The 25,561-nt window shown below is 46.7% G+C and overlaps 1 protein-coding gene across 1 annotated transcript in view; it reads left to right on the forward strand.

The window, feature by feature from the left end:
* FANCG (FA complementation group G) overlaps positions 1-25,561 on the forward strand; it is a 228,741-nt gene that overhangs the window by 98,053 nt on the left and 105,127 nt on the right. The window contains exons 5-6 of the mRNA XM_086962889.1: positions 13,570-13,726; positions 15,626-15,756. Of these exons, the coding sequence (XP_086819015.1) occupies positions 13,570-13,726; positions 15,626-15,756 (288 nt within the window). The remainder of the gene's footprint in view (positions 1-13,569; positions 13,727-15,625; positions 15,757-25,561) is intronic.

Here is a 25,561-nt window from a genome sequence, read left to right on the forward strand (position 1 = left end):
ATTCAGATCAAAAGATGCAATGTATTGAATCCAGCAACATTGTTGCCGACTGATCAAGAGTCGAGTGATTCTGAGCCACATGACTGTTATTTTAAAACGGAGGAAGAGACAAAAGGTCGCATCGACTTGAGGGATACTCCTCTATCCGACCCGGAGGGTACGCTGTATGTGGACGGGTCATGTTTTAAATTGGAGAATGGTGACGTGACTGCTGCCTACGCGGTAACGACTTTGAAGACGATTGTGGAGACTGCAAGAGTGAGTCAGAATTCTGCCCAAGCTGCAGAATTAATAGCTCTTACGAGAGCGTGTGTTTTAGCTGAGGGAAAGAGAGTGAATGTGTTTACAGATAGTCAGTACGCATTTGGCGTGGCCCATAGTTTTGGCCGTTTGTGGAGAGAAAGGGGTTTCATTACGTCCCATGGGACTAAGATTCAGCATGGTCAGCTAGTTAACGACTTGTTGGAATCTCTAACCTTACCGACTGAAGTTGCGATTGTAAAGTGCAGTGCTCATAAAGCAATCACAGATGATGTTGGTCGTGGAAATGCCTTTGCCGATGAAACCGCTAAACAAACAGCTAGAGACATGATGAGTAGAATGTATGTTGCTACGTCTGCAAGATGGATTGCTGAGTCTGGAATGTGTGAGGACACTATGGAAAGTGTGAAAGAGATTCAGAAAGAAGCGACTGAGGAAGAGAAACGCGTATGGAGAGAAAGTACGGCCAAATTGGACTCGAATGGATGTTGGATCGATTTGACAGAACAGCAGCGTTGGATGTTGCCTGATGCGTATGTGCTTGCAGTAGTGACGATGGCGCATGGAGTGGCGCACATAAGTTCTAAAGGGATATGTAAGATGTTGGCTCCGGTCTGGAAGAATGAGGGAATCAGTAAGTGTGCAGAGAGAGTGGTGAAAAATTGTATGGTGTGCTTGATGCATAATCCTGGCAAGGGAACTCCAACTCCAGCTGGTCATTTTGCTCCTCCTTCCTGTCCCTTTGAAGTGATTCAGTTAGACTTCATTCACATGGAACGCTGCAACAATTTAAAATACGTCCTGGTGGTAGTTTGTGCTTTTTCCAGGTGGATAGAAGCATACCCACTAAAGGACAACACTGCTCTATCAACTGCCAAAATTCTTCTAAAAGAATTTTTCCCTAGGTACGGAATGCCACGGATTGTATGGTCAGATAACGGAAGTGAGTTTATAGGGAAAGTTATGCAGAGTGTGTGTACTGGTCTAGGATTGAAACAAAAATTCCATAGTGCAAACCATCCCCAGTCTGCTGGTTTAGTCGAGGGTTACAATGGCACCCTCAAGCTTAAAATAGCCAAAATACAAGCATCCACAGGTTTGGCTTGGCCAGACGCACTTCCTTTGGCTTTGTTATCAACGAGAGCAACAGTGCATTCTAGAATAGGGCTTTCTCCATATGAGATTGTGTTTGGCCGCCCAGCAAATATCTGGGGTGTGCCAAGGCCTAAAAGGTTTTGCTCCATTGAATATCCTATGTTAATAGACTACCTTTACGACTTGACTGCTAAATTAAGTCTTATTCATCAACAGGTTTTTGATGCACTACCAAAGCCTCCGGAGAGTCCAGGGCATCAACTGAAACCGGGTGACTTCATTGTGGTCCGGAACTTTGCGAGGACAAAGAATCTTCAGCCTCGATACATCGGCCCCTTCCAGGTCCTGCTGACGACGAGGACAGCTGTACGTATTGCTGGCCGCAAGCACTGGATCCACGCTTCTCACGTAAAGCGTGTTCCACTGCCGCTGCCCTACGACGACTGGGTGAAGAAGGGAATTGGTGCCTCCGAATCTGAAATAACTCCGAAATTTGTCCCTTTCAGCGATGCCGATTTGATTACTGACACTTTGAAACTTGACTCTCCTCCTGAAAAGACTGCTTTGAACATTGAACATTTGTCTCCAGCATCAAAAGAAACTTTGCCATCTGCGAACTTAAACTCTACAACAACTGCTAGTGATACACTATTTTCCGATCAAACAGTACCAGCGAAGAAGAGATACAACCTTAGAAGCCATAAAACGGACAAATAAAGCAGGCAACTGCATATTGTGATTTTGATATATATATATATTGAACTTTTGCTTTTCAGCCAGGAAGTTTGCTATTGTCTATTGTTTTTTTTAATTGCCTTGCCGTCTGGGTAGCCGTAGGGTCGTGGCTGTGTGCCTAGTTTGAATTTGCAGGGGTCTGACACAAGGTCGATCTTTCTGTTAGTTTTGGGAACTCCCAGGACTGACAGAGGCATTTTCATCTACGTACACATCATCAGTGGTCGCGAGCGGATTGTAGAAGATGGAACTTCCTGCGCTGCAACGAGAAAATGTGATTTACGTTCGCAGAAACAGACTTAATAGAATTCTTCACAGCAAATGTTTCTTGATGCAATGTGCCATTACATTTTTGATTGTTTTAGCAACATTGGTGGGTGGAATTGTCTTTAGCATAAATTTGATTTTTGTGCCAGTTTCTACAGTGCCTCCCCTTGATCCAGCTATTTCTACTGTTTCTTCTATACACTCTTTTCACTCATTTCCAGAACATGAGCAAGCCCGACGCTCAGAATTCACCAACAACACTTTTGTACAGCTCTTGCACCAACACCAACTGGTAGTTAACACTACAGACTGCTGGGTGTGTGGCTTGATACCTCACACTATGGATAAAGGTATTCCCTATTTGGTTTTGCCTTACAGCTATAATGGATCATTTCAGGCCTTCCAAACCATCTTTGCTTATGCCCTTGAAACCTATCCTCCACGTCCACCACGTTCCACTAAATATAACTCTGCCAACAAAGCCTTAGTCCAGGGAATTATTGACATGGTCAAGGACGTCAATAATACTCCATCTTACCCTAGAGACGAATTGCGAGTATATTTAAGTTGGAATACTTCAGAGTATCGCCTTAGTTTAGGAGAAAGCAAGCGTAAAAGCTCAACTCCAATCTGGGTCGTACCTCACCGAGGTCAGGTCTGTTTGCAAGGTAATGGGAGAAATCCGAGAGCTCAGCTAGGGAGGAGTGAGTGCGTAGAGACTTATGTGTTTCCGGCTAACTCTTCCCCTGCCTTCCTCACTGCTAGAGGTACCTATTTCATTTGTCGAGACAGAGCTTATACATGGTTGCCTGCCGACTTCTCAGGATCATGTTATATTGCTCGATTGTTGCCTCCGACATACACTGCTTCACCGGATTATCACAGAACAAGAGTAGCTAGAGGTGTTTTCAGCAAGGAAGATACCGCTGGCCAGGAAGCTGGAGACTTCTTCAAAGGCTTCCTTCCGTTCTGGGGGCCTATGGCCAATAGTAGAAACATACGTCAGCTAACACGGGTAGTTGAATCTACTATTACCGAAACTGCTGGTGCCCTTAGCAATCTGACAGCTGAGCTTCAGGCGGATAGGCTCATGACATTGCAGAACCGTATGGTTCTAGATGTTATACTTGCAGATCGAGGTGGGGTATGCAGAATGATCCAATCAAGCTGCTGTGTCTTTATTCCTAATAATGCTCCAACAGTTTTCGAGGCGATCTCTAAGTTGCACAAGATGTCGGACTCCATACATGTAGACAAGGGAAACTGGTCCTTCATGGAGTGGGTTTGGACTCTGATCTCAGCGTGGGGATGGAAGATTCTAATGGTCATTGGTGTCATCTTAGTATTCCTATTCTCATGTTGTCTGATTATCCAGTGTGGTCCTGCTCTGTGTAGTCTTTGTGCTGCAACTTGTCTCAGAAAACCACCTGCGTTTGGAGAAAAGACACGAGAAAGGATGATGATACAACAGCATGTCACTGACCTGATGAACATAGAACTAGATTCAGACATAGATTGAGTAATTGCCTATGTAAGGGCAAAAGGAGGGTCTGAGGTTCCGTGACGGTTCCGTGACAACTTGAACCCGTGTTTTCAAGTTTGTCGGAAATACATAAAAATGGTATCAGTGAACCGCAAATGATCCATTTAGTATATCCTAGTGTTTCCGCTACGCTACGAGCAAGAGCACTCCTTCCACTGACACATTTCTGATATACACACGGCATCCATCTTAGATCGTGGCCGCCATTTTGTGGTTCCTTGCCCTCACATATGCAATAGCCTCTGATCATTTCATTCACTCCACTTTGATTAAGGACATGTAGCTTTAGCCGGAGATTCACCTCTTACATGACACGTGCACCTTAAACCAGATCACGCTGTAGCTGCATGACTCGACAAAGGCTGCCTCCTCTGCCCGAGGCCAGTCCTGCCAAACTGGTCTTCGTGTCCATTGTACCTGATCATGATTAGGCGGCCGAAGCCGGTAGCCTTGCCCATTTACAACCCACAAACATCTCTTATCCCGCTTTTCTATCTTCTGCACCTGGCTCTGCTCCTTTCCTTCTGGGCCTTTATTAGGGGGAGGTAACGAACTTTACGATGAGGCGGTCCGGCTCCTGAATACAATATTGACAAGGGATTGTGATGGACTGGTGGGAACCCCTCTTCGTGATGTTTGGTATCAGATATTATCGACAGTTCCTGCGTAAACGCCAAATATTTATTGTTTAGAGACACAAAGGTTTGGGAATGTACCGACATGTGAAATATTTGCCTAGAGCACAATTTTTAGTATATAAGGAGCAACCCACTTTGTACAAATCGAACAGGCTCCTGGTTACTGCCCGTGTGTAGTATCTATGACTTCTGTGTCCCTGCAGTAATAAACCTTTGGTCTTTGACGCCACCATCGAGAAGCCCGTGTTTCTGTTCATTTGTGCACCAAGGCAGGTGGGACTCCGGGGTCTTTGGGTGTTGTACCCTGACACCTCTGGACGGAACCAAAAAGTCCAGAACTCCAGGTTCCTTTAGCATAGGAGAAGACTCTCTCAGTTTGTTCTTGCTGAAGGACGATGAGTAGGGGCTGCTCCCCAAAGTGACTTAGTTGATCGCCTACAGATTCAGGTGTCCAAATGCAAGTTTTTTGTGCCATGGTCTAGAACAGAGAATATCCTCAGTTGTGTGCCTTATATGCTCCTCTGAATGGTTTACCGGAGAATGCTTTCTGGTTCATCTGGTCTCAGGGCCTGCTGTGCCCATTAACATCAAGATCGGCATCAGCTACTGCTTCTGCTTAAAGATCTGCAGAAAGGTGTGGTAATATAAAGCAAATTTCATACTGACCACCACCCAGACTAGGAGAGGAGAATTTGGTTGCCGATCTGTTAGCACTGAGGATACTAACACCTTTTCCTTTCCTGCGCAAGGTAGGTCTGCTCTCACCACCCATATTGCCAAATGCAGCGGGAGCAGGCATGGAAATTGAGTAGTGCCTGCTGGAGTCCCCTTGCCTCCCTGTTGAAGTTGTAGGTGCCATTTTGGCTGAAAACAACACATTTGTGCAGTGATGCTAATCAGTGTGTGTTGTGATCCTTTTAAAGCATGCAGTAGTGGTAAAGAAAAGGGGGGAGCCCGAGAGTTCTGAGGTCAGTAGTTTAATACTGCACCATAATGTCTCAGTCAACATTCAGTTATTGAACCTCATATGCCATGAAGGTAACAAAAAATACATTGAGGATTTATCTCTGAAGTCATCCATGCTTTTTCTTGCGTTTTTTCTCCAGAGTAGTTTCCCTCTTGGCAAAGATGGCAAAAACATCAGAATATTGAAGATGCTTATCTGATAAGGTGGCAAAATGAAGGGAAAATGTTGGGGGTGAGGTAGAACCATAGCTCGATAGGAGCCTGGTATTGGAAGTATGATTCTGTGTCTGCCATCCATAACTCGTGCTTGCCGGATCCTGCAGCTCTCCATTCACCTCCTTTTAAACCCCCTCATTTGTGCCACCATACAGAGAGTACTTGTCTAAGGCCTTGACCCTTCTTGCTTAGATGCTGTGTCTGAAAGTATCTCCCCAGGAGAAAGTCCTTATTGTGTCTGGGCAAATGCAGATGCACCCTTCGGTGGAATAGCTGCTGTGTGTTCCTGTTGTTAGCTGTTCTCGATATGCTCCCGCTTCATTCCTGATGTGTGCTTATCTTGCTCGGTCCACCCGATCTGCGGCTGTCCGTTCTGCCTCATTCCACCTGGATAATGTTACTTCCTAAGCTGATCCCTTCTGAACTGAAAGTCTATCTCTTGTGTTGTGGTCTGTATAATCCCTGGCCACTAAAGCGGAAGAAGGGGAGATGGGATACTAAACTTCCTTTCTGCAGTAATGTTTTGTTTCCTCAGTGGTCATACTACCCGAGATTTGTGTGCCTTGTTGAGTATGTAGTGGGTGCCCCATGACACACCTTTCTGATGTCCTGCATTTTGTGCTGCCTCTAGTGAAACAGGTAATGGCATTGGTTACAGGTAAGGCTTACTCTGCTCCCCTACCAACCTTTTCATTGTTCCTCTCTGGGATTTGAATCTTGTGTTGATTTTCTCAATGGCATTTACATTCGAGTCGATGTTCAATTGCCTGATTTAGCTTCTTACTTCACCTTGTAGGGTTGGAAAACTTTAGACCCTTTCAGTAGATCCACCTTTCACTGTTTTCTAAGTGGGAAATGTGTACTTTCTGCTCATGCCCACCCTTCTTACCCAAGGTGGCTTCTGCCTATCTTCATTCTTACTTCCCCTCCTCGCCCCACCAAGGAGGAGGAGGGACAGCATAGACTGGACCCCAGTTTGTTTGGTTTCCTTCTACATTGACTAAATTTGACTAGACAGAGTAGATGATCAGCTCTTTGTGGGCTTCGCTGGAATCAAGAAGGGCAAGGCGGTTACAAAATGCACCATTTTGCGTTAGGTCATCCACTGTTTTAAGATCTGCTTCAAGCTGACCATGAAAAACCCTTTGCAGAGCATTCGTGCCCACACTACGAGAACCCTAGGAATTTCTATTGCACCCACTAGAGGCATTCCTATGGTTGAGATCCAAGATGCGGCCATATGGTCATCTTTGCACACTTGCTAAACATCACTGTCTCATAGCTTAAACATGCACTGATGGACACTGTGCTATGAATGTATTACATGACTTCCTTGGTAAATCTGCATTACTGCTTTGGGACCCTGCAGGAAGAAGCATCGATCGTAAGAAAAGTTATTTACCTTTTGTAACAATATTTCTAATGGATGCATAATCTTCCTGTAGATTCCTTGCCAGCCTTCCTTCTCCTCAGATAAGTCAGTGCTGTATATAGCAAGGTGCTTTGGAATGCAGACCTGTTATGTGCTTTATTTGTTGCTGACAAGCCCTTGTGCCAGTTGGCGCCTATCATAATCCAGTGTTGTGATGTCATGCAGGTGGGGTTGTGGCTATAGTCGCATGGTTCTACTTAGAGGTACTGGGGAAAAATTGTTGGGAAAAATTATTCTCTTATCAGTCTGACGCCTTGATGTATATATTCCTTAGGTGAGGACTCTATGGGGGAAATTACGCATTCATCAGAAATAAGGTAACTCAAGGTAAGTAACTTTTGTATTGAATGCAAAGCTGTGAAAACATGCACTGTCACTTTTAGGAATGCAAAAAGAACAATTGATGGACAGGAGGCAGAACAATGTCAAACATTCACCCCAGTACAGAGATATGAGCCTAAATCCATTGTTTGTTGCTCACCAAGCCATCCCAGTTTGAACCCAGCCATATGCGAATCAGTCTTGACCTATACATTGCCCAGGACGCTTTGGGAATCATCTATACGCAGATGAGCGCTGGCCACGAGATACTAATTGATAAAGGTTCTACAAAAGAACAGGAGGTACCTTCCCTGTATTGTACTGAATGGTTAGAGGGGTACACGTCGAACATATCATTGTGAATCCCTGAAGAAGTCACGGATGTGACGAAACCTGTTGGCAACAAGCAATTCTGTTATTTTTAATTGAGAAATTGACTAAAGAAAATTGGAAAAATCTTCAATCAACTCTTTGATATTCTTATTTGTGGGAAGTTTTTGTCTGAATATCAACAACATCTGTGAAATATAGAAATTTGATAATCAAATACTTGTGTACAAACCTTGGTGCGGGTCAACTTTTTGTGATATATGCAAATCAGTCTTGACCCTGCGCCCAATGGGAACAGTCCAGCCCGAACTGCCAGGCCAGGTCCTCCCTGGACTGGAAACAAGCATCCTAGGAGTGGTTTCGGGGTTTTAACCCTCATCAGCCAGGATAGCTTGACTCCAGTGGCATGGATAGCACGGTACCCACGTCAGGCATACTCGTACCACTCAGGTGGCATGGTCCGCAAAAGAATTATGGATTTACCCAAGATCTCTTGACTTGGAGTGAATGTTTTGATTTGTTCTGCATTCCGTCCATCAATTGTCTCTTTTGCTGTCACTTCACGTCAGAGGCTACCATATCCCAACATGCTTTGCAGTAGTTACCACAGAAGTTCAGTTCTTTTGAGGAGAATTAAACACCCTTATCATGTAAATTCTGAAGTAATGTCGGTAGCAGTATCCAGAGAGGTTTGTTTATAACTTTAATGAAAATGTCTACATTGAAAGACCAGGATTGCAAGTATGAAATGTTTTCTTCTTCTTCGTATGATTTGCATTGATAGTCTGAAACCCTAAATTGTGTCCATGTGTAACGAATCTGGTGCTAATGTGAAGCACTCTGATACCTAATATCTTCTGGTCTAGTTCGTTCTATATAAAACTCTTTAAAAAAAAAAAATGAAATAGGAAGTTCATCACATTTATTATTTCTGCTCAAGTGGAAAACATTAAATACTAGGATTGTAACCGAGAAGAGGAATCAAAAATGGAAAAGCTTCTTTAAACGAACAACAGTGTGTGTAGAAAACATGTCTGGTGAATGAATGTATAGATATCCATGTAGCTGTTTTGCATCTATGGACAATAGGGATATTTTCCACCAAGCATTAGTAGCTGCTTTTTATCAAGTCAAATGTGCCTTGGGTTAGCTAGGCAATGATTTAATAGCGTGGTGTTAACAAAGCGCAGTGCTCAAACTATCCATCAAGACTGTGAATTTTGTGCTTTATCTAACATTGTGAGAATGGCACCCTGTAATTGACAAAGATAAAAAGCTGAATAGATTTCCAAAGTCATGATTTCCCTTTAACACCCTCCTGACATTAGTTGGGATTCCCACACCCAGGCAGAGAAAATTGAGCAATTCTGACATCTGGGGTGCCAATTTACCCGCAAAAAATCAATTCCTGAAGGTTTACACTTTCAGCTTTTGCAGTGCAGGTTCTAGTAAACCCTAAGGGAAATTCACTATTTGCATGGACCTAGTGACGGGCCATCTCCAAGGGGTAGTTGGATTGCATATCAACTTAAACAACTGGTTTGAATGAATGGAATGATACAAGTTTATCAAACGACTAGTAATTTCTTTGGCCAACTAGACCTCTGAATCAATCTTGAGATGTTATTTCCTGGTGTTATTAAAGCCAGCAGCAGATAGATTGTTTGATAAAATACTCTGCTCTGTTCAATCAAGGCATTTTAAGGCCCTGCTAGGGATAATGTTTGTCAGACTGATTTCCAACTCATGTCTAAAGATGAGCATGTTACAGCAGGCGCTGTGGCCTCTATGGTCTTAAGCCACTGGGATGAAGGGATTGCAGAAACACCCATGATGAAGTCGTCTAAATATGAGCGTATTAAAAACAACAGGTACAAGATCGCTCCGGCCAAGACACATGCGAGTCAGATGATAAATTGCGGTAACACCTGGGATCAGTTCATGCCTCATATGAACAGTAGAGTGTATACTGAGCACATCTATTCTAGAGTGATCAGCACTCACAATCACTGGTTTGCTCTATTTGTATATCTTATTTAAGGCAGCAATCATAGATATCAATTTGGGTATAACACTGTTTTAGTCCAAGTAATTCACGTCCACATTACACCTGTTCCAATTAAATCTATGGAGGCGAGCTGTCAGTTTCAAAATTCATGATTCACAAATTGTTCATGCCAATGTAGCCAACGCGTTTCATTCCTTTCACAAGACGTCTTCAGGGCTTAGTCCTGGTGTACTTGTATTCACATGTCACTTGTAGGTATACAAATTCACAAGAAAAATATTTGCCTTCATTATTTGGCTGATGTTTGTCATTTTTAAATAAAATTCATGTTCACCAACGGTATACTCTGGCCCATGTTGGTAGTCGAACCTGTTAATATGCTGGCATGTATGCACCGTCTTACAGCTTGAACGTTCCACCTGATAGTAGTACCACTCCTTGTTAGTATTCCCACAATGTGATAGGTGCAATATTGAAGATCTAGGCCTCTTTTTGTAAAATCGCTATACTGAGCATGTCAGAAATTCAGGTGCAGACCTGTATTTTGACAGATCTAAATATATTTACAGTGAACGGCCTGTGATTGCAACAGGATTTCATTCTCTTCCCAACCAGTGTACTGGCCCTTACCATCTGGTCATTTATTTGCCTAAACCAGTCTAAGGAACAAGGGACAACTTGGTAATAGATGTTTTACATCAAAGGACCATGATGGTCGTTTGATGGAGCACAGTTGTTTTGTCTCCTAGGAAGCCCAGAAAATGTGGACATGTACAACTGAATACTGCACCAGACTGCTGACACACTGAATGAAAAACACAAGTTCATATAATTTCAGTCGAGATTTGAGATTGTCACAATAGGAGCTGTAGGTGTATTAGCATATACAGATAATGAAGCTTTTTTGTGTCCAGCGTCCCTTAGCTGTGCTTGGTGGATGAGAAAATGTTGGTGAACTAGCTCAGTCGGCTCTTGAGAGTTATGCAGTGTTTTATGATGAGAATGGCTCCTTTGTCACAGATTTCTAGCATTCCCCAGCTACTGTTATCGACTCATCAGTGAATATGGACGGTTTCCTGACAACGAACGAGGGGCCAGATGTATGTAGGTAATCCTACATCGTACGGTTGTTTGGTGATCGCAAACACCCATGTTCGCAAATAGATCTATCTCATGAATTATAATGAGGTAGTTCTCGGTTTGCGACCCATTGGGAAATCACAAAAATTACAGGGATGGTGGCCTGCAAGGGTCAGCAGACCAAAATGCGTGTGATTACTTTCCATCAAGCATTTTTGTGTGTGAAATGCAACACGTTTTCCTTAAAGGAAAATGGGATGCGTTTTAAAAAGAAAAAGATATCTTTTTATTTTTTAAGAGTAGGCAGTGGTCCAGGGAATCCTGCCTGCTCTAAAAAAAATTCCTTGTACAAACATTCACATAGGAGAGGAGGCGGGGGGGGGAGGATTTTGCAAATGGTTACCACCAGATTGTGAATGTTTTGCGACCGCATTTTGGTCGGAAAACATTCATACATGCAAAATCGTTCGTTATCAGTAAAGGATGCACTAAACACGCCCCTTCCTAATACTGAAACGCAAACCCAAATTGTGATTTGGTAACAGGTTACTGACTCGCAATTGGACCTTTGTACATTTAAAAATGCCTTTTTGTTGTTTGCAAATGGCCGATTATGCGAATCGGACAGTTTGCAAATGTAACTAAAACTTTTTACATCTGACCCTTGATTAGTTGAACTACGAATGGCTGCTTAAAAATGAGTGCTTGATTCATTATTTTGGCCTCACAAAGAAACGGTCATCTGTTATTAAGTCAAGCCAAAGAATTTGTGTATACTACTGGCAAGATTAGATTTTCCAACGCACATTGCTACTTGTGCACAAGGCATCCTTGGCCACATATGAAAGCAGTGGAAAATCCGGGTTAGCTATGCTACTATTACTGCATCAATTCTTGGAATTATGCTTTGAACATTTCCAACTGTGAGATCTGGCTACAATTTGGAACTGAATCTGGTGCTTACCAGACTAATGAGCAATCATTTCCAAGTTTTATATTAAAGGAACATGAATTGTATTTCTATGAATGTTCTTTTGCTTGTGGCAATGCCATTAACTAGAACAGTATAAAATATATATTTTCTGGATGCAGGGTTTGAATCTATGATCACAGTTTCCCATTAATGAAATTATTATGAAGAGCACAAACTCCACTCAAGCCTAAGATTCTCTCACCAAACTATATTGTTGCAAGTACTGGATGACAGACCTGCTAGATAACCTTCAAATAAGGCTCAAGTATGTTGTAGACAATCTGAAGACGTCCATCATTTCAATATACTCTTTATGTACTCGTTGACCTTGCAATAAAGACCGGGTGACTCTAAAGCTAGGCATCATCAGGTAGGTGACTCTTCAGATTCTGGCATCTACTCAAGCGGTTACGAGGAAGGATAACAGATCATTCACAAAACGTGAAGGTATCGGGGCCATATCTGGCTTCAGAGGGATCCATTCGGAAATTTGAAAGTCATGATGTTTAGGAACGGTGACAGATTCACAAAGGACTGTTGCTTGAATGTTGAGGCTCGTTCAGATGCACAAGTTAACCAGATGGTCTTCATAAATAATGTTGACATTACAGAAACATCGATATGCTCACTATATAATGGACTTGTACTCTAAAACAAAGCAAGAATATTTAGCCTCGAATTTGAATCCAGGATGCAAGCTAAAATACATGAGGTTTCATTTCCTGCTGATACCGATAGCCCAAATTGGCGGGTCGTGGACACTGACCGCTTATCCTCAAAGGTCTGCCGACTGTGTAATTATAGAGTCAATTGAGCATTTAATCCGTTTATGGCCTAGTTTATTTTTTTTATTTTTTTTACATTGCATTGTTAGTTTATTAGCTGAGCAATGCTCCCTGTATGTTACATCAATGAAAGGAAAGCACAAAAAATAAGACATTCCACTATCCATCAAATGACTTTGCAAAAAAGTTACAGACTGAGACATGGTCCCTACGTCCATTTCCAGCCTTAGCACCACCCAGATTGATGTCATCTACCAGTCCATGCCCATTTCTCTTTTTTAATAACATTTAAAATGTTTGTTTTTTTAAAGTTTAAGTTTATTAAAGGAGAGATTATAGCATGCATAGGAAGAAACATCATATAAGAGAGATCATAATGAAAAAATAATATTATACATTATAAGGTCCTAGTTTACCAGACATTCGAAAGATATACCTAATATAGGCATTCGATTTAATTGAATTATCTGTAGCTCATCAAAGAGGCCGTTGTCTACTGCTTTTCTATAACAGATTGTCATTTTATTGGGAAATTAACTAAATTAAATTACAATTGTAGATTAGGTTTATTGTCATCTTAAGGAAGTGTCATTGAAATGCTGCTCTTATGGAACACTTGGAGATATATTTGTGACTTTTAACATGTTTAACGTATTTATAATTGTGATGGATATTTTAATATATTTTATGCAATAAAGACATTTATTTATTCATTCTCATTATGCTATTCTACCAAAAGGCAGAGACCAATCGTTATAGGTCGAAAACTCTTGGTGAGAAAATCAAAGTGCAGCTCCCTCTCTCTGAAATCAGAAATACAAAAGAAAATAGGTGTAGTCTAAGATTTGTAACATGTGAAGATCACATCTGTCCCCAGCTTCTCACAAATCTTATCCTTGACTTATGTTCTTTGCTGTAGGTACCTGTTTCTGGGCTGGTTTGTCCAGTGGAAAACAAACTTCTTGAGTTGCTCGGAGCATGGAATGTGCCTGAAGAAGGGAAGTCAGATTATCTAATGGCTGAAAGCAACCGCAATCTCAAAGACATGTTGTACACTGCAGCTGCTTTTCAACAAGGTATAGCTCATGAAAATGTTGATTAAATGAATGTCATATTATATTCCTTCACTGTGTGCCGCAGAATGTTGCTCATCATACGCCTCCTGGTTTAAAAACCACCTTGTATCAGGTTGTACATCAGAAAATGATCTTTAGCAGTCTTGTGTAAAAGAACCAGCAGCCCATCTGTGCCATTGGAGTAATTCTTAACTTTTTAGCTTAACGGTTGACCTCTTTATATAAAAGAAATCATTTAATTAACAGTCAAGAAATGGCCAAATCGTCACATATCCAATGGGGCCAGTAACCTCGGTCTGTACTGGCAGAACATGCAAGAGTTCTCTGTGACCTGCTGCTCCCATCACATGCTAGTTATGAACTTTGTCCCAATAATTTGTCCCATCTTGACTGAGTAAATTCTGTTCTAATTTATTTCTTTTCATTTCAGTCATTCACATTTCGCCTTTTTATGTTATGGGACAACAAATAAATCCAACTTCCGAACGACATGATCTCTAACTGGAGTGGAATGTCAGTTAAACAACCGCCTTCCCTCGCATCATCACCTCTTCTATCTTGTTCTTTCTCAACCAACCCTTAGTAAACAAAGGAACTTCCCTGCCACTGTGTTCTATTTTGCGTCTCCCTCCCAATCCTCCTTGTGAATGCACCCAATCCAATGCCTTTACTACACATGCAATCACAATCTTCTTCATTTTCTTGATGACTTACATTTTTTTCTGCAACCCTCGACAGTCAGCAGTGACAGTCATGATTTATGGTATGTTCTCTCAAAGAAATTAAAATTTCTGGACCCGGTACTGTTACTTTTCTCTCCTTGGCGTCGCTTTACCTGCCAACTTGACACTGAACAAAGGCACAAGAAGCTTGTGATCAACATGAGCAAGGACCTCTGTGGCCCATGGGAACTGCCAGAAGTAGGTCACACTTCACCTGCACACCCATGCCTCCTTCTTTCTCATAACATAACTGAAGGAATAATTAGAGGAATAATACAGGAGCGTTTGCAGTTTCCCTTCTTAATTCCTCAAAACCATCTGGACCTTTCGTTCGTCATTATTGGAACATGCAAATGCATGGTCTCATCTGCAAATTGTGGGAGGACGTTAACTAGTTATTGGGGCAGGAATGCCTTCTGCATGGTATCCCTCTGCCCTGACTGCCCGACTACATGCATAGCTGGTACCTTGACTTTATATTTTGACCTTTCCATCGCGCTAGACCAACACCCACCAGGTTCTTAGCCAGAACACTTGGAGCCACCCATTGTAAACCTTCTATGCTCTCAATTAGGCCTGTCTAGCCTAACTGAGCCTTCAAGCCCTGTCTTACCACCCGTGTCCCTTCCTTTAACACAGCCCGGAGCAAAAAAGTGATGGATGGAAATGTGTGCCTTCATCAAAACCTCTAGTAATTACTCTGGGTGTATTCTATACCATTGCCTGTGTGTATACTATACTACTATTTTTAATTCATGTGACTGGGCCAACCATATACAAATTAGTCCTAGTTGAAGTGGAATAGGAAAGCTTGAATGACAAAGCAACCTCCCCTCTAACCCTAGACACAAGATAAACCAGACTTATTTCACACTTGTATACCTTCTGCAGCGAGTTGGGTCTTGTATTCTTATGGCAATCATATGTGGGCTACGTAGGGCAAGTTACTTAAACCACGAAAAAGAGACAGCAGTGTTGTAATGATGTACTGATTGACAGAAATATTCATAGTATTACACTTAACAAGTCTGTATACCTACTCCTACCTTTTTAATTGAAATAACATCACCTTGATTGAGACCTCATCAGCACAAGGCCAAAAGTTGCAGTTTAATTTTCTTCATGTTGCGTTTTTGCATATTTTGCTATTTTCAAATATGGTATTAATTCCTCTCAGGTCTTCAGCTGGTGGAGGCAGGAGATCTCTCCGCAGCTGTTGGAATCCTGCAGGAGGCAGCTGCAGGGATGTGCTCTACCAGGGTACTGGCTCAGATCTTTACCGCCATTGGAAGTTGCTATCAACGAATGGTAAAGCATTTTGATTGATCTTTATGGCCATCCTGACCTATAGTGAAGCCTCAAGTTAATTTAATGGTGCAACTCATTTTAATGCAGCCATAAGAGTATATGTATTTGAGTGGCAGATGGGTCATCCAAGCTCAATTATCTTCAAAGTTCAAAGAAGTATTTGGTGATACAAAAATTAGTAAAGTAATATGAACCCTGAGTAAGATGCATTACGTTACTACGCTATGGTGTTAAAAATCGTGTAGCTTGTGTAATTCAGCAGTTTAATCGAATACAGTAATAAATGCAAATTACTTTGTGCACCAGTACCAAACATATTCACCGAAATGTGTATTTGATTGAGACCATATACATAGTGAACAAGTTCATGTACATACAGAACAAGCCTTCCATATGCCTTCCCAACCCTGAACAGTAGGTGGGGAGGGTGTTTGAGTACCCAAAGTCCTCACCACAAGACAGAACTCTGTAGAGGGTCTTGCCTGGAGAGAACAGAAGGAGTGTTGGTGTCCAAATTAAGTCTGCTTCTTCTGTCTCCCCATATTTTGCAAGGGCTCTTAAACATTTGCCCGTAGAGAAGAAAACGACACATAGAATTGCCACAACCCACGTTCCATTGGGGTGATGCAGGGCTCAAAAAATCCAAAAAATGGCACTAGTCCTGCAGGACTAGTACCTTGAAAAATCTCCTCCACCTAACTGTAACCTACTTGTCCTCCATCTCTGAAAGCGGAGCAAATGTGACTAGATAACAAGATTTAAAGGCGTCTTTATTGCTCATTAACTTTGTGAGCAATAAAATGCCTTTAAATCTTGTCACATTTGCTCCGTTTTCACAGACGAGGACAAAAGTTATTTTGTCATCCTACTCGCCAGAAAGGGCGAGTAGGACCTAAAAACAGCTCGACCTTGTTAAATTTAACTCGCATATGCGAGCGGTCGGGTTGTTTTTTTCGAGCCCTGTGATGGATGTTAAAATCCCAAATCCAGATGATTCTTTTCAGAATACCCCCTCTTTTTATCTCGCCACCTTACTGGTTGGAGTTCCACTAGACAGGTCATCTGTGTGGCTGTGCCAAAGGATGTCGCCAGAGACCCTGCTGGACTCGTGCCTCCTCTTCCCTTATTGTCACCCACCTTAACCTTGTTCTGACTTCTCCTCATCGATCGCCAACCCTTTCTCATTTCTGCCCAATGACGCGCCACTTGCTGTTGACCAGCTCTGTTCCTGATTTTTTTTTTTTTTTTAATATATTTTTATTGCAGGAATCAGTACAACAATACAGTAACGACCAGCATCATATTATAGCCAACTTTTACCAGATATAGCCCACCGACCCCCTTCCATAGCATTGCTATACAGCCAAGCAGCCCATATCCCTGGGGTTGGGCGGCGAATGTAGCTGGGGTCAGTAGGATGCGGGAGCTGGTCCGGATAATACACTGTCCGTCCTCTGCTTTTCTAAACAAACCCCAACCCCCCAAAAGGTACCCTCCCCTCAAACTTCCAGTCATTGTGAAACTCCCCCCTCCCCCCCCCCCCACCATCAGCGCCAGGGAGCTTATCACTTTAGGATCCACTGCTTGACCCTCGGGGAAGGTAATAGTGCTGTTAATGCTAGTGTCTAACGGGACTCGGGTCTAGTTGCTTCTTCGCTTTCGGAGTCGCTGGGGGCACAATAATCCCTGAGGGCCTGCACCAGCGTTTCCCATTCTAACGCGGCCTCCTGCGCCTTCTCATTGCTTTGCCTACAAGCCAACTGATATCGCAGCGCGCTCTCCCCCGCCGCCCATTTCAAAAGTTCACCGTGCCATCTGCCGCCCGCAGGACCAGTACGTGCCTTCCAGTTCCTGGTCACCTCTCGTTTAGCAAGTAGGAGCCCCAGGTCGATAAATTTACTGGTGATTTTATTCCGGGGGGTATGGGGGAACCAGTGCAATAGCCCCACCGCCGCATCGAACGATAAGTGCCTCCCCGTCACCTCTTCCAAAGTCGTCGCCACCTCCTGCCAGTAGGACGTCAATCCTGGACAGGCCCATAACATGTGTAGGAGGTCCGCCTCCTGAGCCGGGCACCTAGGGCATTTCGCCGAAGCCGTGGCAAAATAACGCCTGATCTTAACCGGGGTCAGGTACGCCCTATGGAGAACGTAATAGTGGACCAGTTGGAAACGGGCGCTACGTGTACCCTTCCATGCTCGCCTCACCAGCTGGGACCAGGTCGTCTCCGGGATCACCCTACCGATGTCCTCTTCCCAGCGGGACTTCAGTGTGGCGAGAGGGACCAACCCCTCGGTAATCAGCCTGCCGTAAAGGCAAGTGACCGCCTTCACTGTGCCCGCCGACATCATTACATACTGGCACACCTGGGACAATTGAGGTTCCTCTAGTCCGTTTTGCCAGTGCGCCTGGATCACTCGCACAATGGCCGAGTGCAGCAAAAAGTCGCCCCGGGAGATCCCAAAACGGTCGATGAGATCCTGAAAGGACAGGAGCACTCCGTCCTCATACAGGTCCCCGACGAGCTGTAAACCCGAATCCTCCCAGTCCGCCAGTCGTGACCAGTCTCCTCCGTGGGGGAGGGCCGTCAGCATCCCCAATGGAATTTCAGGTGCATATGGGGTCCGCAGGTGACCTCTGTTATGAGCCCGATTCCAACAGAGTCGGATAGTCCGCTCCTCCATCGACAGGTCCCGAAGGACCAAACGCTGTCGCAGCGCGATAAAGGAGAGGATGTGCCTGGCCATACCCGTCCCTCTACCGTCTTCCGGGCCTCTGAACTCCCTGGCTATCTCCTGGGTGTATGTCTGGAGCTGCGCCGCTAGGTAATACTTCTCGAAGTCCGGCACAGCGAGCCCCCCCTCGTCCTTCGGCCTCATCAGGGTATTGAGGGCCACCCGCCGCCGGCCCGTGCCCCAAAGGAACCCGACCACCATGGAACGCAAGCGGCGAAAAGTAGCCGGCGGGACCCAGATCGGCAAAGTCCGAAAGTAATACAATAATCGGGGGAGCGCCACCATTTTGAGCAGGGCGACGCGTCCTGCCACGGAGAGCGGCAGCGTGGCCCAAAAGTCCATGCTGCCTCGGAGTGCTCGTATGCAACGGGCAATGTTTCCGTCTAGGAGGTCGGGCTGGTCGTGGTACACAAATACCCCAAGGTATTTAAAGCAGTCGGGTTCCCATCTGATCTCCTTACTTAGCGCCGGAGTGGGGACACCCCTACGCATCGGGAAGAGGCAGGTCTTAGACCAGTTCACACGTAGGCCTGAGACGTCTCCGAACTCCGTAAGCGCTAATTCCGCTCCCCGTAATGCGTCGACCGGATCCTCCAGGAAGAGCAACAGGTCGTCCGCATAGAGCGAGACGTAATGCGGGCCCGCCGCTGTCCGTAAGCCCGTATAGTGGGCTCCCGAGCGGAGATGCACCGCTAGTGGCTCCACCGCTAGTGCAAAGAGAAGCGGGGATAAGGAGCACCCTTGCCGCGTGCCACGCTCCACCGGATATCGCGATGAAATCAAAGGGCCCGATCTAACCCTGGCTGAAGCGGAAGCGTAGAGAACTACTGTCCATTTGATAAATCCTTCCCCGAGGCCGAATTTCCGCAATACCGCGCTTAAGTAGTCCCACTCCAGGCTATCAAAAGCCTTCTCCAGGTCCACCGACAAAACTACCGGGGACGGGGCATCCACGAATGGTTCCCCAAGCAAGCGAAACAACCTTCGGATGTTCATGGTCGTATTTCGCCGTGGGATGAAACCGGCCTGGTCCTCGTGTACTAGGGAGCTCATATGTCCTAACAGCCTCGAGGCCAAGATGCTGCTCAATATTTTGTAGTCCACCGTCAGCATTGAGAGGGGACGGTAGGACCCCGGGTCAGACGAGTCTCGGCCTGGCTTGAGGAGAGGAACCACCAACGCCTCACACATCGAGCCGGGGAGGCGACCCAGCCTCTTCGCCTCCCTGTAGACCACCAGTAAACGAGGGGCCAGGAGGTCAGCATAAGCTGCATAGAACTCCACCGGCAGGCCATCTAGGCCCGGGGTCTTGTTCCTCGCCATCCGTTTGATGGCCCCGCGGATCTCCCCCAAGCCGATGTCAGATCCCAGGGTGTCTGCCACTTCTTGTTCCACTGTGCGGAGTTCCAGCGGGCTAAGATAGTTATCAAGCCGGTCTGGGTCACGCGCGGAGCGACTGCGGTATAAGCATTCGTAATAATGCCGGAAGCAATTAAGAATCTCCGGTTGGGTGCACACCTCAGTCCCATCCGCCCTACGCATCCCAGTCGTCGTTTGGGACTGGCGCGCAGGGTTGGCCAACCACGCCAGTAACGCGCTCGATCTGTCGCCCTCCGCTATAGATCGGACCGTGTAGGCCTTATAATCGAAACAGCGGAGCCGTTCGACCTCCACCGCCACCTTCTCCCTCGCCTCTACCGTTTGTGTTTGTAATTCCGGGTGTCCGGGTCGGCTAATTTCGAGCTCGCGGAGCGTTCGGTCCGCTGCGTCTAGATCAGCCAGGATAACTCGCCGCATGCCCACCTTCTTAGAGATACAGTACCCCCTCACCACCACCTTGAAAGCGTCCCATTCGAACGCCCTAGTACTCGCGGAGCCGCCGTTGGATGCAAAATAATCCGTGATTCTCTCCCCTAGGTCTGCCTTGAAGACACTGTCCTCGAGGATCTCGGGGCGCATCTTCCAGGTGGGTACCGCCGGCGTCCCAGGGAACCAGCGAATGTCCAGCAGGAGGGGGTTATGGTCCGAGATGGTCCGCGATAAATACTCCGATCGGGCCGCTGCCGAGACTAATTCGGACGAACCAAGAAAGCCATCCAGTCTGACATGCAGCTCATGAAGGCTCGAAAAGTACGAATAATCTCTAGACGCGGGGTGATGCGCCCTCCAGATGTCCGTCAAACCCCAGCGGGTCTGCCAATCTTGACGGCCCTTAGCCGTCCGCCGGACCGGGGAATCGGGGAGCGGGGGATGCGAGCGGTCTATGTCTACATCTACCACGGAGTTAAAGTCTCCCCCCAGCAGGAGGGGACCGGCGAAAAAGTGAGCCAACGAGCCCGATAACCTGGAAAGGAAGGCAGTCTGGTCCACATTAGGGGCATACACACAACAAACATTCAAGTCCCTCCCTCCCAGCGTGCCTGATATGGCCACGAAACGCCCCTCTGGGTCCAACACTGTCCTCGTGACCTGGAAGGGGACTCCTGCCCTGATCCATATTAGCGCCCCCCTGGCATAAGCAGAGTACGCCGTGGAAAAGACCTGCCCCCGCCACCTACGCTGAAGCGCCGCCCCTTCCGCCTTGTTCAGATGCGTCTCCTGCAGCAGCGCCATTTGCACTCCCCTACGCACTAAATAAGCGTGGACCCTGTGACGCCTGGACATAGTGTGAAGCCCCCTCACGTTCCAAGTAATACATTTCAAGTTTGCAACATCAGCCATTGTCCCAGAGTGTTCTTGCACAGTCTCCCCGTCCGGGTCCCCACAAAAAAAGGACATCAATTCTCCTAGCGCTGACGGCGGCCATTTTCCCCAACCAGATCCAAACCCCCCAAAAACCAACAAAACCCCCTCCCAACCACCCCAGAACAGGACCCAAACTGCGCCATCTAGATCCCATCCAAACTTCTATGAAGAACAACCCCAAAAACCCCACTAGTCCCACGGTCGCCACCGTAGGAAGGCCTTATGGGCCAGGTGCGGGCTGAGCGGAGGCAGTGGGCCCTCGTCGCCCAGGCCACCAGGACTATAATAAGCCCCCCCCCTGTGTCAAAATCTTTCGGGGCAAGAGCAGAAGCCTCCCAACCCTCCCTCTCCCATTGTCAGCAATAAAGAACGGCAGCCGCCTCCCCCCTGCCGGGCCCCCACCCAAAACAAGGCAGCCTATCCCATTACCCTTGTCCGTCCAAAAGGTCCTCCACCGATTTCGGTGTGATCACCGGTGTGTGGGTACTGTCTGCCACTGAGTCTTCCGAGTCCGATGGTGCCCCCTGAGCACCCGGGTTGTCTTCCTCCTCTTCGATGTCTTCGCCCCTCGCTCCCGACAGTTCCGACAGAACTTCCAACACTCCCCTCCGCTCAGATGATGTCTCCGCTGTCGAGGGCCCTCCCGTGCGGCCGTGGCGGTTCCTGACCCTTTTAGAGCGCCTCCTTTGTTCCGGCTCCTCCGCCTGATGGGTCGAGGCATTATAACCATCCTTCCCCGTTCGGTACAGTTCGAGCCAGTCACAGACCTCCTCCGGGGTGTCGAAGAACTGGGTTTTGTCGTCGACAATGACTCGGAGCCTCGCGGGAAATAGGAGTGAATATTGGATGCCCTCACTCCTGAGTTCACGCTTAACCGCCAGGAAGGAGAACCGCTTGCGCTGCGTCTCGTAAGTATAGTCAGGGAAGATATTCACCTGACTGTTTGCAACCTGGAACGGGCCATTGTGTCTGGCGGCGTTTAGGATCAGATCTCTGTCCCGGAAATGGAGCAACCGCGCCACCACCGGCCTCGGGGCTCGTCCCAGCTGTGGGGGCCGCGCTGGAACTCTGTGGGCCCGTTCTAGAGTGTAAAAGGAGGACAGGCCCTCCGGGACCACCGTGTCTCGGAGCCAGGTCTCCAAGTAGCGCACCATATCGCCTTCCTCGATCTTTTCCGGCAGGCCCACTACCCGAATGTTATTCCTCCTGTTTCGGCCTTCCGCATCCTCCGCCCTCCGTTCGAGGGTCTCGATTCGGGACATGGCATCCTTGATCGTCGCAGCCAGGGTCCTCTGCGCCGGTTCGATAGTCTTCACCGTGCTCTCCACCTCCTTGACCCGGTCTGAGAGTTTACCATGGTCTGCCCTAAGGAGGCCCAGGCCAGTCGCCACCTGGGCAATGTCCTGTTGTAGAGCCGACCGAGTTGCCTCTATGGCTTCCAGTACACGGTCGAATTGTTGCTGGAGTGGTGCGCCACCAGGTCGTTTAGGATCTCCATGCTCTTCCTTGTCCTGGGCCTCAGAGTCCGAGGTGGCCTGGCTGGATCCCTTGGCTCCTTTAGGTTTCCCCATGCTGCCAGGGGCTCTCCGCAAAGGTCCCGGAGTAGGCGTCTCCGTGTGCAAGTGTCCAGCACGACTTTCCCGGGATTTCGCCCTCCAGTCCGGAATGGGCGACCTCCTTCTCCAGAGCCTGTGGAGACTCCGCCGTTTCGGCTCACGCCACCGCCACGGCGTCCGAGGGCACCGATAAGGGGGCGGAGACACCCGTCTCCGAGTCGGGCAGGCCCGTTCACCCACTACAGCTCTGGGGTAAGGGCCACCAACTCCCCCGGTTGTCCTGAGGCGCCCGAGTGTCGCGCCATCCATGTAGTCGGGGTGGCCAGGAACTCGCAGCTAGTTGCGGAGTCGCGGTGCAGACCACCGCCTGGACCCGAGGGCACCCGTGCCCGGCGCCCTCTAACGCGTGGGCACCCGCCCGGTCGTCCAATCGAGTATGGTCCCGCTGTGGAGGGTCCGAACCAACCAATGTCCAATGTCTAAAGCCACTGAGGCTGGTGAAGCCGGGTGCCGGGCGACATCCGCGAGACCTCCTCAACTCCGTAGGTCCGTTCAAGGGGACAAAGGGGTCCGGGCGCCATATTGGGTCGTCCTCCGCCACTCCGCAAACTTCGGCATTTCTTCAAAGCCACCCCCGTCCAAACTCCACCAGGGCCCTCGGCAGGGTGTCGTCGCCTCGCTCAACCGAATTCGGGGTCTGGGGTGCCCCTCAGCCACCGATGTTCAGGATAATTTCGGGCTTAGTCCCGGAGCCGAGCTCTCAGGCGACCATCGCCATCGGCGCCCAAGCCACGCCCCCCACCAGCTCTGTTCCTGATCACACCATTGTAATCCTTCCAGTTAAGACACCGTTTCACTCAGCCGCCGCAACCATCCCTCTGTTTGAGCAGGATTTTCGAGAACTCCTGCTGTCTGGAATGCTATTCCGCACCACACTTTGAGTGTTCTTCTGCCTAGGAGGGGTAGCTTTGTCCTTGTCAGAGTGCAAACAACTGCAAGGCTGCATGTCAGGATCTCCCAGGCTCAAGAGTCCTATAAAATGTCAATCCCCGATTCCTTAGATATGAGAAGTAGACACGTCTCCATAATTAAAAGTAATGTGGTAAATGAAGTCGCGATTGAGAGAAAAAAATTTAACCAAATGACTGGGACACTTTGAGAACAGGAAATCAATTTAAGCATGTACATTTCACAGTAACATGATCAGACATCACAATCTACTAAATATATGCCTGTTATGTAATTTTGGAAGTGGCCCAAGCACTGGAGTTGTTTGGACAAGAGTCAAGTGTAATGGCATGATCAAGAAGTGCTCTGAAAGGTAGAATGAAAGTCTGTGTGGAAACCTGTAGGAAACATAAGGATAAGGTAAGATGTAAGGGAGAGCTGAGCATGAATTAAAGCAGGAAGCAGAGAAGCACAATAACTTCCAACATTGCCACATGCAGCTCTTCCAAAGCAGCTGATCCTTAAATGAAACTTTGTAAAAGGGCCTCAACTCAAAGTATTGTGACCACCATCGTGCTACAGGTCGTTTGTACTCTGCTAGTTGTGGCTGCCATTTTAACTCGTGAAAGTAATTATATTGACCAAAGAGCTTCACATCAATAGCAGAGCGCATTAGAACAAAGTTACAAATGATTAGTGGTAAAAATGGGTGGGATAGACTGACAGTTCTTGATTTTTGTCGAATTTATTTGTTGAGAAGGTAGACGTTGTGTTTCTCAAAAGCCATCAAGTTGGGTATAATACATATTTCTTCTGGTGATGGTTCCAAGATCTGGGTCCAGGGGCGGCTGGTGTCCAGTGGGGGATTAAAAAAATGCAAGAAAAAACACTGAGCAGCTAGCAATAAATAGTCCTGGCTGCTCGGTAAACAAACATGTGCAAATCTGGCTTTTGCTTTGAGGGGGTGGGGGAGGATGGCCCTTGGCTCCGTGCTTGCCTTGGCTGGGCAAATATTTCCTAAACCTAGAGCCAGAAAGGAGGGTAGTGACGACACACTGGTGAGCGCGGCCTGTGTCACACTCCAATAATAGCGTTTGAGTTTGAGCGTTATTCCCATAGCCCACAGATGAGTCGGAAGCCCAGCATTAATTTCAAAGGCTGGGGGCAGGGCAGTCTGGCTCAGAGAAAGTATGAGTGGGGGTATGTCAGTGGACAGTGACGACACACTGGTGGGCGCGGCCTGTGTCCCACTCCAATAATAGCGTTTGAGTTTGAGCGTTATTCCCATAGCCCACAGATGAGTCGGAAGCCCAGCATTAATTTCAATGGCTGGGGGCAGGGCAGTCTGGCTTAGAGAAAGTAGGAGTGGGGTTATGTCAGTGGCCTTTGCCTCTTCCGCAAGACTCAGCAGAAGTTGCTTGTTTTGAAAATGATAGGTGAGTTGGGGCTATGGGGTGAGTCCAAACCCAGCGTTCCCAGTTTCTTTCAGGCTTGTGCCACTGTTGCCACGCTGTCTTCAGTCCAGTCCAGTCACGAGGAGCCAGGCGTGAGAACATTCTATAGGTGAGTTTGTTTTAGTTACAGTAGTTGTACTTATAAAAATCAAGAGACTGACGGTTTTGAATAAAAGGCTGTAAAGTTAATTTAAAATGAGTGTCCCTGGTCTCTTGTTTCTACCATGCATCCATTCACAACACGCACACACACAGCTCCCAGCACAGTACGCCCCTTTGCATCCTGGTAAATGCAGTTCAATTTAAATGCTTACTTGAAATTTTGCAGAGTGTTTCACCAAAGTTGGTGCAGGTTAGTGCTGTTAAT

This window comes from Lissotriton vulgaris, chromosome 3_1 (genome assembly GCF_964263255.1).
Source record: "Lissotriton vulgaris chromosome 3_1, aLisVul1.2, whole genome shotgun sequence".
NCBI classification, from domain to species: Eukaryota; Metazoa; Chordata; class Amphibia; order Caudata; family Salamandridae; genus Lissotriton; species Lissotriton vulgaris.